Source organism: Salvelinus fontinalis, chromosome 2 (assembly GCF_029448725.1).
Source record: "Salvelinus fontinalis isolate EN_2023a chromosome 2, ASM2944872v1, whole genome shotgun sequence".
Lineage (NCBI taxonomy): Eukaryota > Metazoa > Chordata > Actinopteri > Salmoniformes > Salmonidae > Salvelinus > Salvelinus fontinalis.
The window spans coordinates 57009143-57023427 of NC_074666.1; the positions used below are offsets into that span (position 1 = coordinate 57009143).

A 14285-nucleotide genomic window follows, 5' to 3' on the forward strand; every position below is an offset into this window, starting at 1 on the left:
CTTACAAAAATGACTTCTGCCAGAGAAAGATTGTATGACATTTGTCATTGGTAAGGGGTACTTAAGTAGTATGGTGCACTATAAAAGTTGATGTTTCAGTGTGTTTTACACTCTTCAAACTGATTCAACCCTCAGGGGAGAATAAAATGATTTAGCTCTGTGCTGAAGGACACTGTTGAGCAAATAATCATGAAAGAGTGTTATGTGTTCTCTTGGCATAGTACAATAACGACTCAAGTGATGAAATCAAAGGTAATACAGTATGAGTCAATGAGTAACCAAAACCTGAATAAACGTACTTACTTATTCATTTCAATTTTTTAAGAATTTCACATGAGCATTTTCTTACATTTAGATGAGCATTACGTAATTCAATGAACTATCAAAAATAGTAGCCTACAGTAGGCTAGATATAAAAATGTGGATCTTACATACAGTCGAAGTCGGAAATTTACATACACTTAGGTTGGAGTCATTAAAACTTGTTTTTAAAACATTCCACAAATTTCTTGTGAACAAACTATAGTTTGGGCAAGTCGGTTAGGACATCTACTTTGTGCATGACACAAGTCATTTTTCCAACAATTGTTTACAGACAGATTATTTCACTGTATCACAAAGTGGGTCAAAAGTTTACATTCACTATAAGTTGACTGTGACTTTAAACAGCTTGGAAAATTCCAGAAAATGATGTCATGGCTTTAGAAGCTTCTGATAGGCTAATTGACATCATTTGAGTCAATTGGAGGTGTACCTGTGGATGTATTTCAAGGCCTACTTTCAAAACCTTCAAACTCAGTGCCTTTTTGCTTGACATCATGGGGAAATCCAAATAAATCAGCCAAGACCTCAGAAAAAGAACTGTAGATCTCCACAAGTCTGGTTCATCCTTGGGAGCTATTTCCAAATGCCTGAAGGTACCATGTTAATCTGTACAAACAATAATACGCAAGTATAAACACCATGGGACGACGCAGCCATCATAACACGCAGCCATCATACCGCTCAAGAAGAAGATGCGTTCTGTCTCCTAGAGATGAATGTACTTTGGTGCAAAAAGTGCAAATCAACCCCAGAACAACAACAAAGGACCTTGTGAAGATGCTGGAGGGAACAGGTACAAAAGTATCTATATCCACAGTAAAACGAGTCCTATGTCGACACAACCTAAAAGGCTGCTCAGCAAGGAAGAAGCCACTGCTCCAAAACCGCTGTAAAAATCCAGACTACAGTTAGCAACTGCACACGGGGACAAAGATCATACTTTTTGGAGAAATGTCCTCTGGTCTGATGAAACAAAAATAGAACTGTTTGGCCATAATGACCATCGTTATATCTGGAGGGAAAAGGGTGAAGCTTGCAAGCTGAAGAACCCCATCCCAACCGTGAAGCACAGGGGTGGCAGCATCATGTTGTGGGGGTGCTTTGCTGCAAGAGGGACTGGTGCACTTCACAAAATAGATCGCATCATGAGGTAGGAAAATTATGTGGATATATTGAAGCAACAGCTCAAGACATCAGTCAGGAAGTTAAAGCTTGGTCACAAATGGGTCTTACAAATGGACAATGATCCCAAGCAGACTTCCAAAGTTGTGGCAAAATGGCTTAAGGACAACAAAGTCAAGGTATTGGAGTGGCCATCACAAAGCCCTGACCTCAATCCTATAGAACATTTGTGGGCAGAACTGAAAAAGCGTGTGCGAGCAAGGAGGCCTACAAACCTGACTCAGTTGCACCATCTCTGTCAGGAGGAATGGGCCAAACTTCACCCAACTTATTATGGGAAGCTTGTGAAAGGCTACACACAACGTTTGACTCAAGTTAAACAATTTAAAGGCAATGCTACCAAATACTAATTGAGTGTATGTAAACTTCTGACCCACTGGGAATGTGATGAAATAAATAAAAACCGAAATGAATCATTATCTCTACTATTAATGACATTTCACATTCTTAAAATAAAGTGGTGATCCTAACTGACCTAAGACAGCGAATGTTTACTATGAATAAATGTCAGGAATTGTGAAACTGAGTCTAAATGTATTTGGCTAAGATGTATGTAAACTTCCGACTTCAACTGTAAGTTATTCAAGTATGTCAACACGTATGGCACCATCTCATCAAGCATGTCTACAATATTTACTGTGACTTTCTGCCCATGCCATAAGCACTGCATAGCTCATCCACTGGATTGTATAATTTAGCTGAAAATACACTGAGTGTACAAAACATTAAGATCACCTTCCTAATATTGAGTTGGACCGGATTGAGTTGCACCCACGTTGACTCCAATGCTTACCAGATTTGTGTCAAGTTGGCTGGATGTCCTTTGGGTGGTGGACCATTCTTGATGCACGTGGAAACTGTTGACTGTGAAAAATCCAGCAGCGTTGCAGTTCTTGACACAACTAGTGTGCCTGGTACCTACTACCATACCATGTTCAAAGGCACTTCAATATTTTATCTTTCCCATTCAACCTCTGAATGGCACACATACACAATCCATATCTCAATTGTCTCCATCCTTATTTAACCTGTATCCTTCCCTTTTTCTACACTGATTGAAGTGGATATAACAAGTGACATCAATAAGGGATCATAGCATTCACCTGGTCAGTCTGTCCTGGAAAGAGCAGGTATTCATAATGTTTTGTACACTCAGTGTAATTTCATAGTTAATCACATCGAGATTTGGAGCTACAAGAAATGCGAAAGTGTGAGATGTATTCAGTCTTGTGGCTTGCATTTTGAAAAGGCATACTCTTTAGTAGAGGTTCTTGGACGAGCAGTGGGGTTTTACCCTTATGGCTTTAAGGGTATTGACCTGCATGTGTTGCTTCCTCACCAACGCCTTTTGAATTTCAAAACGCGCTGATATAAAAATGTGTTGTGTGTATTTCTGCATAGTTTTTGGCAAGTGCTGGGACTTGCACTGAGTAGCATCTAAAAATAGGAGCCGTAGGAAGTTTGATGTACAAGTGGAACACTGAATTTGTGGGCGTGCATTTTCTGGAAAGGTCTCAGAGGCTAGGTGTGTGTATGTGTGTTTCCGATGTCCTCGAACAGACTGTCCACCCCTGACGATTATCCCTGGTGTTTTGGCGGTGGTGTAACGAGCTTACTGTCCTCCATGAGCTGATATTGTGTGCTGCCAAGTTCTATGTCTGGTCTCATCATAGGATCTTTGGTCAAGGGTGGAAAATGCAGAGTAATGTTCTGTAGCTGTCATAGAGATCATGACAACACTCCGAATGGATAACTAAACAGACAAGGAGAAGCTGTTGTTGATTCAGAACCTGTGTCATGTATGGCAGCCTTAGGTCCCAGACTGAGGCAGACTGTAAACTCACCATGTAATTCACTGTTGACTAACAAATTAAAGGAGGGGTTGTATGGTCCAAGCATGTCCTCTGTTCTGAGGGCATTTTGGACCTCTATGTTGTCATTGATGTAGTATTGAAATACTGTTAATAATCAGGTGTCCCCCCCCACATACAGTAGTAGATTATGTGCAAAAGGTGAGTGACCCCATGGTCACCAACTCTCTGACTCGCCATAATACCCGATGGCACCATAAAAGTTTATGGCGTAGTGATGTACCCATTGTAGTGAAAGAAGGGTGGAGATGGTTGCCGTGTCTATTTAAAGAGGGACAGGTTGTCACTCAGTACCTGACTCTTCCCTGCTGGTCTTGGAACTGCTTCTCCCTCTCCTTTACCTCTCCTTTGCTTTCTGTACACCATGGCCTTTGCTGGAAAGTGGGAAACTGAGTCCCAGGAAGGATACGATGAATTCTGCAAGCTCTTTGGTAAGACATTTATTCAAGTTTAATAACCACCTGTATAAAGTAATAGTAAACCTATGAAAGCCTTAGTCTTTGTCTTGACATCTTGAATTCAATTGTTTTATGCAATATATTGAAATTGATGTATTCACATCACTGCACATTCAATGGGGATTAGCAGTATTAGTATAGAAAAACTACGGTGCTCAAACAGTGCTCAGACATGAGAATATGATTCAAAATTGCCTCATTACCCCTAGTCTAACTACATATTTTCTTGTTATCCAAGGCATCCCTGATGACATCATTGAGAAGGGTCGTGACTACAAGCTCATTACTGAGGTGGTGCAGAACGGCAATGAGTTCTCATGGTCCCAGCTCTATCCCACAAACAAGACCATCAGCAACAAGTTTGTCATTGACCAGGAATGTGACATGGAGACTATTGGAGGGAAAAAGTTCAAGGTAAGAATCTCTATGATGTGTCATACAACTTTCAGTCAGTTTAGATCAGGAATTCGTTTTTTTTTAAATCCTGGTGTCTGTTGTGTAAGCTTCTGTAATATAGTACTTCAGACAAAAGTCTCATATAGTCACTATAGTAAAAAATTATCTAGGGGACTCCCGAGTGGCGCAGCGGTCTAAGGCACTGCATCTGAGTGTTACAGCCATCACTACAGACACCCTGGTTCAAATCCAGGCTATATCACAACCGGCCGTGATTGGGAGTCCCGTAGGGCGGTGCACAATTGTCCCAGCGTCAATAAGAGTTTGTTCTTAACTGACTTGACTAGTTAAATATAGGTTAAATTTAAGATAGGGGAACTCAGATGCATGTATTGTAATCTAGAATCTAGATTGTTGGTTTAACAAATTATAGTATGAATAAATATAATTTGTGTCCATCCATTTCAGGCCACAGTTACAATGGAGGGGGGCAAGCTGAGCACGAAATTCCCCAACTACCACCACACATCTGAAATCAGCGGAGGAAAGCTGATTGAGGTAAGTAAAAGTGGCACTTTGCAGAAGATGGTGTATATTAGAGGGGAGAAGAAAAAAGACATTTAGGCAGTTCAAGTAATGTTTTATATATGTTTTCCCCTGTTTAGACCTCAATCTCGGGCTCAGTCGTGCTGAAAAGAACCAGCAGGAAGATCTAAACACATTGTGACTGTGCTATTAGCAAAAAAACGAACGGAATAATGAGTAAATAAAGTAAGACTGCCTAGCCAACCTGCTGCCTTGGTCTTTGTGTCTCTCCTATGCTTGATGACATTTGCCACAAGAGGAAAACCTCTTGACAAATGTCACTACATTTATTATGGGACAACCATTGGGGGGGGGCAATCTATCTTTAAACACAATACAATTCAGTAGCAACTTTAATAAAAGGTTGAAAGAATAGTTTTCAAGAGTTTGCTAGAAATATTCATACCCTATACCATCAAGATTAAGCCGTGTGTAGAATAGAATCTGGAAACCAGTTGGATTTTCCTTTTCCACCATGATAGATGTACATTGTTAGGTTTTAGGATTAAACATTAACAAGCAAACAACAGGTTTGTGCCACACTCTCTTAGGATGTGCATGCAAACCGAGTTAAGAGCAATTAAGCTCTCTGGGATAGTTACAAAACGATAGAGAGATGATGGGATGTTTCGGGGTGAATGAGTGTCCCCCTCTCTGTGTAACCAGCCAGCCCCTCCCCTCCCTGCTTTGTAAACAAAGCTAGCGAGAATGATCCATTACCCAACCCCCCTTGCCTACTCCAGAGTCCTCACTTCCCACGACTGCCTTCAGTACCACCTACCGATCCGGCCAAAGAAGGGGCTACTATAACCTCCCTTTCCTATCATTGGTAATCAACTTGGATTATAAATATATTATCCTCTCCCACGGTCTTTCACTAATGAAAAATGTTGCACAACTTTATGATCTGTGAAGTGAATGAACACAGGACACAAAGGATGTTACAAAACATCTCAGAAATCCTCTGAAAATTAAGATGTCAATTTCTGAAAAAGAAAAGAGGGGTTCAAGTGTGAGCGTTAGTTGTCTAAAGGCAAATGTTATTATATTTTTTACTATGCATTGCTTGTACTTCTCATTTTGTCTTTCAGCCGTGGTTTGTATTTTGAGAGACCAACATGTTTTACATTTTTAATTTGCAATGATTATTTACAGTTTCTTTACACTTTGTAAGGCCGACAGTATCAATAGTCTCCAGTTTCTTAACTATTTGTTTAGTGGCAAAGGAAGGGTAGAAATGAGGGATAGGGATCTCCTCCATTGTCGTGAGGTCTGTAGAGGAAGGGAGCATCAGGGGAGGCTGGGGAGGGGGTTAGTGGTAGAGAGTGGAGCTCCTCTTCCCCCGTTGAATAGCTTTTCATGTGCAATGAATTGAGACATTCATATTAAACTATTCCCCCTGGGGTATGCTAATCGACTTCAAAGGCTTGCTATACACATCTACAGGATATTCTCTACAAACATGAAAAACAAAGGGTGGAGAAACGATAATGTCAGTCTGGCTTTTGTAAACTGTTTTATTTTCAACTCATTTGACAGAGAAAACACCGATTCCCCTTCCCCAATATGTGCTTCTCCTGCACAAATGCACACAGCTGTTATTGATCCATCAGGGTAGATTTAGTTGGTCCATTTGGATTTCAAGAGTTGATGCTTCGAGGTGGTTGCAATGTGCAACATTTTCATTCAGGTAAAGAAATCCACTGCCTTTCCAAGCAGTTAACACAGGTACTAGAAAGCATTTGCAAAAAAAAAAAAAAAGTGTGCTTTAAAACAACACAATAAGATGGCGGTGTGATTGAAAGTAGTCTTGACTAAAGTGACCAATCATTAGCCTACATATCACACAAGATAGATTGGTCTTTGATGGCGCATTGAGCTCTTCATATATTCCAACATATAACAAAAAAAAGTTACAGGTAGAGTCAGTGATATGACGTAAACAGCATAGTGGATACATTTCCGCAACTACTAAGAGCGCTGAAGCGCAAGGCTCAACTTCTCTGCTGTTTTGGTCCCGTAGCTACCACGCTGTAACAGTGTGAAGCAAACCCGTGCACATGTGCAGATACTGTGAGGGGGAAAAAACGGTTCGGGGGGAAAAAAGTGTACATAAAATAAAAAATAAAAAAGTGTACATGAACTATAAAGTCAACTAAATGTACATACATTTGATCTAATGAAAAGAAAGTAGCAAATAATAAATACAGGTATCACTACATATTGAGGTAGGTAAAAGTTAAGGTATGCAAGAGGATGGTTTTGTTATCAGAGACCCGGTAGACTACAGGGCCATGGCCTCTTCATGCCATCTGTCAGCAGTAGGGGAAGCTGATAGACATCGTGGTTAGAATGTGATCAGTGGAAAATATTTAATTACTCCATCAAACCTGAGCTATTCCGGGAACTGGACCCACATGTACTTGGCCATCGGTAACAGCATGTCTGGCCAGCCTGGATTTAGACGTTAAGGCAGCATCATGACTCATGACACAGACATCAAGCTCATATTCCATATAAACCCGAGTCATACAGCCGTGGCCAAAAGTTTTGAGAATGACACAAATATTAATATTCACAAAATTTGCTGCTTCAGTGTCTTTAGATATTTTTGTCAGATGTTACTATGGAATACTGAAGTACCATTACAAGCATTTCATAAGTGTCAAAGGCTTTTATTGACAATTACATAAAGTTGATGCAAAGTGTCAATATTTGCAGTGTTGACACACTTATTTTTCAAGACCTCTGCAATCCGCCCTGGCATGCTGTCAATTAACTTCTGGACCACATCCTGACTGATGGCAGGCCATTCTTGCATAATCAATGCTTGGAGTTTGTCAGAATTTGTGGGTTTTTGTTTGTCCAGCCTCATCTTGAGAATTGACCACAAGGTCTCAATGGGATTAAGGTCTGGGGAGTTACCTGGCCATGGACCCAAAATATCGATGTTTTGTTCCCCGAGCCACTTAGTTATCACTTTTGCCCTATGGCAAGGTGCTCCATCATGCTGGAAAAGGCATTGTTCATCACCAAACTGTTCCTGGATGGTTGGGAGAAGTTGCTCTCGGAGGATGTGTTGGTACCATTCTTTATTCATAGCTGTATTCTTCGGGAAATTCTGAGTGAGCCAACTCCCTTGGCTGAGAAGCAACCCCACACATTAATGGTCTCAGGACGCTTTACTGTTGGTAGCGCTCACCTTGTCTTCTCCGAACAAGCTTTTATCCAGATGCCCCAAACAATCGGAAAGGAGATTCATCAGAGAAAATGACTTTACCCCAGTCCTCAGCAGTCCAATCCCTGTTCCTTTTGCAGAATATCAGTCTGTCCCTGATGTTTTTCCTGGAGAGAAGTGGCTTCTTTGCTGCCCTTCTTGACACCAGGCCATCCTCCAAAAGTCTTCGCCTCACTGTGTGTGCAGATCCACTCACACCTGCCTGATGCCATTTCTGAGCAAGCTCTGTACTGGTGGTGTCCCGATCCCGCAGCTGAATCAACTTTAGGAGACGGTCCTGGCGCTTGCTGGACTTACTTGGGCACCCTGAATGCAGCCTTCTTCACAACAATTGAACCGCTCTCCTTGAAGTTCTTGATGATCCGATAAATAGCTGATTTAGGTGCAATCTTACTGGCAGCAATATCCTTGCCTGTGAAGCCCTTTTTGTGCAAAGCAATGATGACGGCACGTGTTTCCTTGCAGGTAACCATGATTGACAGAGGAAGAACAATGATCCCAAGCACCACCCTCCTGTTGAAGCTTCCAGTCTGTTATTCAAACTCAATCAGCATGACAGAGTGATCTCCAGCATTGTCCTCGTCAACAATCACACCTGTGTTAACGAGAGAATCACTGACATGTCAGCTGGTCCTTTTGTGGCAGGGCTGAAATGCAGTGGAAATGTTTTGGGGGAATTCAGTTCATTTGCATGGCAAAGAGGGACTTTGCAATTAATTGCAATTCATCTGATCACTCTTCATAACATTCTGGAGTATATGCAAATTGCCATCATACAAACTGAGGCAGCAGACTTTGTGAAAATTAATATTTGTGTCATTCTCAAAACTTTTGGCCACGACTGTGCACTCTCTTAGTTACTTGACTTCTGGGGGTGTTACATATATTTTTTAAATTGTGCATTTGGAAAGTATTCAACCCCCTTTTTCCCACATTTTGTTACGCCTTATTCTAAAATGGATTAAATTGTCATTTCTTTCTCATCCATCTACACACAATACCCCATAATGACAAAGCAAAAACAGGTTTTTCGAATATTTTCAAATTGACAAAAAATAAACTGAAATTACATTTACATGTCATTTATGTTGGGACACCTGCATTTGTGGAGATCCTCCCATTATTCTCTGCAGATTCGCTCAAGCTCTGTCAAGTTGGATTGAGAGCATCGCCGCACAGCTATTTTCAAGTCTCTCCAGACACGATCGATCGGGTTCAAGTCCAGGCTCTGGCTGGGCCACAGCCCACCTGCATTGTCTTGGTTGTGTGCTTAGGGTCGTTTTTATTTAACTTGGCAAGTCAGTTAAGAACAAATTCTTATTTTCAATGACAGCCTAGGAACAGTGGGTTAACTGCCTTGTTCAGGGGCAGAACGACAGATTTGTACCTTGTCAGCTCGGGGATTTGAACTTACAACCTTTTGGTTACTAGTCCAACGCTCTAACCACTAGGCTACGCTGCCACCCCTGTCGTTATCCTGTTGGAAGGTGAAACTTCGCCCCAGTCGAAGGTCCTGAGCGCTCTGGAGCAGATTTTCATCAAGGATCTCTCTGTACTTTGCTCCGTTCATCTTTCCCTTGATCCTGACTAGTCTCTCAGTCACTGCTTCTGAAAAACATCCCCACAGCATGATGCTGCCACCACTATGATTCACCATAGGGATGGTACTAGGTTTCCTCCAGATGTGACATTCAGGCCAAAGGCCAAAGAGTTCAATCTTGGTTTCATCAGACCAGAAAATCTTGTTTATCATGGTCTGAAAGTCTTTAGGTGCCTTTTGGCAAACTCCAAGCGGGCTGTCATGTGCCTTTTACTGAGGAGTGCCTTCATCTGGCCACTCTACTATAAAGGCCTGGTTGGTGGAGTGCTGCAGAGATGGTCATCCTTCTGGAAGGTTCTCCCATCTCTACAGAGGAACTCTGGAGCTCTGTCAGAGTGACCTTTGAGTTCTTGGTCACCTCCCCGACCAAGGCCCATCTCCGACCGATTGCTCAGTTTGGCTGGGAGGCCAGCAAAGAACCGCCCTTGCTGTCTCTGCTTGGCCGGCTCCCCTCTCTCCACTGGGATTCTCTGCCTCTAACCCTATTACAGGGGCTGAGTCACTGGCTTACTGGTGCTCTTCCATGCCAAAACTAGGAGGGGTGCGACACGAGTGGATTGAGTCACTGACGTGATCTTCCTGTCCGGGTTGGAGCCCCCCTTGGGTTGTGCTGTAGCGGAGATCTTCGTGGGCTATACTCGGCCTTGTCTCAGGATGATAAGTTGGTGGTTGAAGATATCCCTCTAATGGTGTGGAGGCTGTGCTTTGGCAAAGTGGGTGGGCTAATATCCTGCCTGTTTGGCCCTGTCCGGGGGTATCGTCGGACGGGGCCACAGTGTCTCCCGACCCCTTCTGTCTCAGCCTCCAGTATTTATGCTGCAGTAGTTTATGTGTCGGCGGCTAGGGTCAGTCTGTTATATCTGGAGTATTTATCCTGTCTTATCCTGTGTGAATTTAAGTATGCTCTCTCTAATTCTCTCTCTTTCTCAGGACCTGAGCCCTAGGACCATGCCTCAGGACTACCTGGCCTGATGACTCCTTGCTGTCCCCAGTCCACCTGGCCGTGCTGCTGCTCCAGTTTCAACTGTTCTGCCTGCGGCTATGGAACCCTGACCTGTTCACCGGACGTGCTACCTGTCCATGACCTGCTGTTTTCAACTCTCTAGAGACAGCAGGAGCGGTAGAGATACTCTGAATGATCGGCTATGAAAAGACAACTGACATTTACTCCTGAGGTGCTGACCTGTTGCACCCTCGACAACCACTGTGATTATTATTATTTGACCCTGCTAGTCATCTATGAACATTTGAACATCTTGGCCATGTTCTGTTATAATCTCCACCCGGCACAGCCAGAAGAGGATTGGCCACCCCTCATAGCCTAGTTCCTCTCTAGGTTTCTTCCTAGGTTCCGGCCTTTCTAGGGAGTTTTTCCTAGCCACCGTGCTTCTACACCTGCATTGCTTGCCGTTTGGGGTTTTAGGCTGGGTTTCTGTACAGCACTTTGTGACATCAGCTGATGTAAGAAGGGCTTTATAATAACATTTGATTGATTGAGCTCTAGGTAGAGTCTTGGTGGTTCCAAACTTCTTCCATTTAAGAATGATGGAGGCCAATGTGTTCTTGGGGACCGTCAATGATGCAGAAATGTTTTGTTACCCTTCCCCAGATCTGTGCCTTGACACAATCCTATCTCTGAGCTCTACGGACAATTCCTTGGACCTCATGGCTTGGTTTTTGCTCTGACATGAATTTTCAACTATGGGACCTTATATACACAGATGTGTGCCTTACCAAATCATGTCCAATCAAGTTGTAGAAACATCAAGGATGATCAATGGAAACAGGATGCACCTGAGCTCAATTTCGAGTCTCATAGGAAAGGGTTCGAATACTTGTGCAAATAAAGTATCAGTTTTTTATTGGATTTTTTTGATTTTGCTTTGTCATTATGGGGTATCGTGTGTAGATCGATTTCTTTTCAATACATTCTAGAATACGACTAACATAACAAAATGTGGACAAAGTCAAGGGGGGTGAATACTTTCCGAATGCACTTTATGCTGCTGTTCTATCGCGCGTGCAATGGTGTCCTGGGGGGTGTTGTTTGCAGTAACTTCTTTGTTGTAATTTCACAAAACAGACATGGCAGTTTCACCCTTAAGGATTCCAGCTTTAAGGTCAACTATACTTTTGCTAATTGTATAGGATATATGTTTGGTGGCACTCTTTCCATCTGATCAAGCATGGTCCATTCTACAGGTACAGTACATTACAGTAAAACTACACAAATAGCAACCCCCCTGGAGAGTGAGGTAGTAGTAGACATAAGTAGTAGAATGACCGGATGAGAACGTCAGCGGTACCGAACTACAAGCTATCCTGTGCAGAAGCCTTCCCAACGTGATCATGGTGTTGTTAACTGCTCAAGGTCCTTGTGACAAGGACAGCAACAGTAGCTGTTCCAGTGAGGGTTGTGTGACTTTCCTGGGTTTCAGTCAGTCATACAGATGAAATGGTACCAGTCAGGAGAATTTACATTAACTGAGGAGAAAGCGTGGCTTTGCTCCCCTGGGGACTAGCTAGTAAAGCATCACTTCTTCCCCTGTGGTTTGATGTGCTGAGAGGATAGATGTGGCTGTTCCCCTGGGAACCATGGCTCTATCTGCTTCCAGGGGCACCAGAAAGGCAAAACAAGATTGAGACTACTCTACACCAGCCAAGGCCAAAGATGGACCATAAATCCTAGCAAGGCATCTCCTACATTACAATACACTGTTTTTACCCAGTAGGAAAAAAAAAAACACAACATCAAAAAAGGAATTCATTTACACAGCTGTTTAAATACATATTCTTTCAAGTAATACTTCAAACCCTGAAATGGTATAGTTCATGTAAATAATACCAAGGACAGACCACTTTCCACTGATCATAAAGTCATAATTTTGTTTAAAGCAGCAGCATTGAAAGATAATAGTATAAAAAAAACAGCAATCCCACATTGAGAGAACTGATTTGGAAGCAGGGGCACCACACAACCACAGTTGATAGCAGAATCACAGTGGCTAAACCAGCCTCACAGTCTCAGTATAGAGCAAGCAGTCACGTGAAGGGAACAGTATGTACTGTATGTAATCAGCTCATCACAAATAGTGTCTCATTTCAAGTAGGTAGGGCTTTTGTTAGGTCAATACTATGACCTCAGCAACATCTGCATTGACATTGCTTCTTTGTTTTGGTTTCCTTTGTCCCCAGTGGATGAGGTCAGAACGGATGGAGGAGAACACTGACTGCCCCAGGTTCTGTTTGTCCTCCCTCTCCTGGCATCACCTGTCGAAGCAGCCTGCTGTGTAGGTGTGATGGGAGCCCAGGTAGCCTCCCCCGTACGACAGGGGGAGGCAGTGACGGGGCTCTGCAGCAAGAGCCACTTGCATGGAGATGGGTCCCTGCAGGGGCAGGGAGGAGCGCAGCCCTGAGGCTAAGCTGGGGTAGGAGGGGAAGACTCCCTGAGAAACCGACCCTGAGAGGAGCCCTCTCTGGTGGGTCTGGAGGTAGTCGCGAGACCCGACAGGGCCCAGAGTCTGGGACTCACCTAGCATGTGCAGCTGGGAAAGGGGAGTAGAGTGCTGGGTGAGCTGCTGCTGGTATCCACCTGTCTGGAAGAGCAGCTGCTGAGAGGTAGACAAGGGTTGTTTCATGGTGGAGACAGAGACTGTGGAGGTTGAGGGAAGGGCCTGGGGTTGGAGAGGACTCTGGACAGACGGAGGGTTGGACTTGGATTTATTGGCTTGTTTCACATCGTTGTCATGGGCACTAGAGGGAGGAAACGGTGAAAATCATTACCTAATGACGTTTATCTGAAGGACATAAACATCAACATAGAGGTAATAACTAAGGGTCAATGGTATTGACAGTATGAAAAAGCTGTAGAACCTCAATCCTCAAATTGCATTAAAATGGAGGAAAAGTGCATACATGGGAAGCATACAACTACACAGTTTAGAAATGGCAGAGGATAAACTAAGTGTAAGCAGATGTCAATAAACATGGGGTGTATTCATTAGTTCTGCAGTTGGTGGCACAAGCTCATGATTTGGTGGCACCCAACAACAAAAAGTTTGAGCAGCGTTACACAACAGAATATATTTTAGTCATCATCATATAAAGTCATTATAAAGTCATTCACAATAGATGACATATAGCATGTCAAAATAGGGCTCCAGAACTTTCAGATTGTTTTGTTTAATAGAGATGAATTGGCCTTCCTCTTTATGTGCACAAATATTATACATAGCCCTAATTCAATTGGTGCTTCTTCACTACCTGGTGAAGTGTAAACTGAAAACAGATGAGTCGGAATCCGACTAATGACCAGATGAATGTGTGTGTACAGCACATTATGTAAAGCAGTAGTGGAGTCTTACAGCAGCATGAGCTCGATGCACGGGGTGAGGGGTTCCCAGGAGTATCCGGTGAGCAGGTGGAGAACGGTGGTCCAGCTTGGGGTGATCTGGAGACAGATGCGGGACGCCGCAATGCAGGCTGCTGCCACCTGGGATGGTCGGAAGCCCAGGAAGGCATGGTCTGAGACACACAAACACAGAGATCATCAGTCTCACTCATTTACTCGACAACGAATGAACCCACCATAGAGAGCAATTGTCTTGCCCATTAGACCACCCACCGCAGTC

General features: G+C 43.2%; 2 protein-coding genes across 3 annotated transcripts in view; one reads left to right on the plus strand and one right to left on the minus strand.

Moving 5' to 3' along the window:
* The first annotated feature begins 3655 nt into the window (after positions 1-3655).
* Positions 3656-5020, plus strand: LOC129821894 (gastrotropin-like). The gene is made up of 4 exons (XM_055879627.1): positions 3656-3808; positions 4074-4249; positions 4700-4789; positions 4897-5020. Exons 1-4 carry the CDS (start codon positions 3742-3744, stop codon positions 4945-4947), a joined length of 384 nt encoding a protein of 127 aa, XP_055735602.1. The 5' UTR covers positions 3656-3741; the 3' UTR covers positions 4948-5020.
* Positions 5021-6315: 1295 nt separating this feature from the next.
* Positions 6316-14285, minus strand: part of LOC129821875 (cyclin-J-like) — a 46902-nt gene continuing 38932 nt past the window's right edge. For both annotated transcript variants that reach the window (XM_055879602.1, XM_055879594.1), the window contains exons 5-6: positions 14019-14178; positions 6316-13407 (exon numbers count right to left, since the gene is read on the minus strand). In XM_055879602.1, coding sequence (XP_055735577.1) covers positions 12921-13407; positions 14019-14178 — 647 coding nt within the window. In that variant the 3' untranslated portion in view covers positions 6316-12920. The remainder of the gene's footprint in view (positions 13408-14018; positions 14179-14285) is intronic.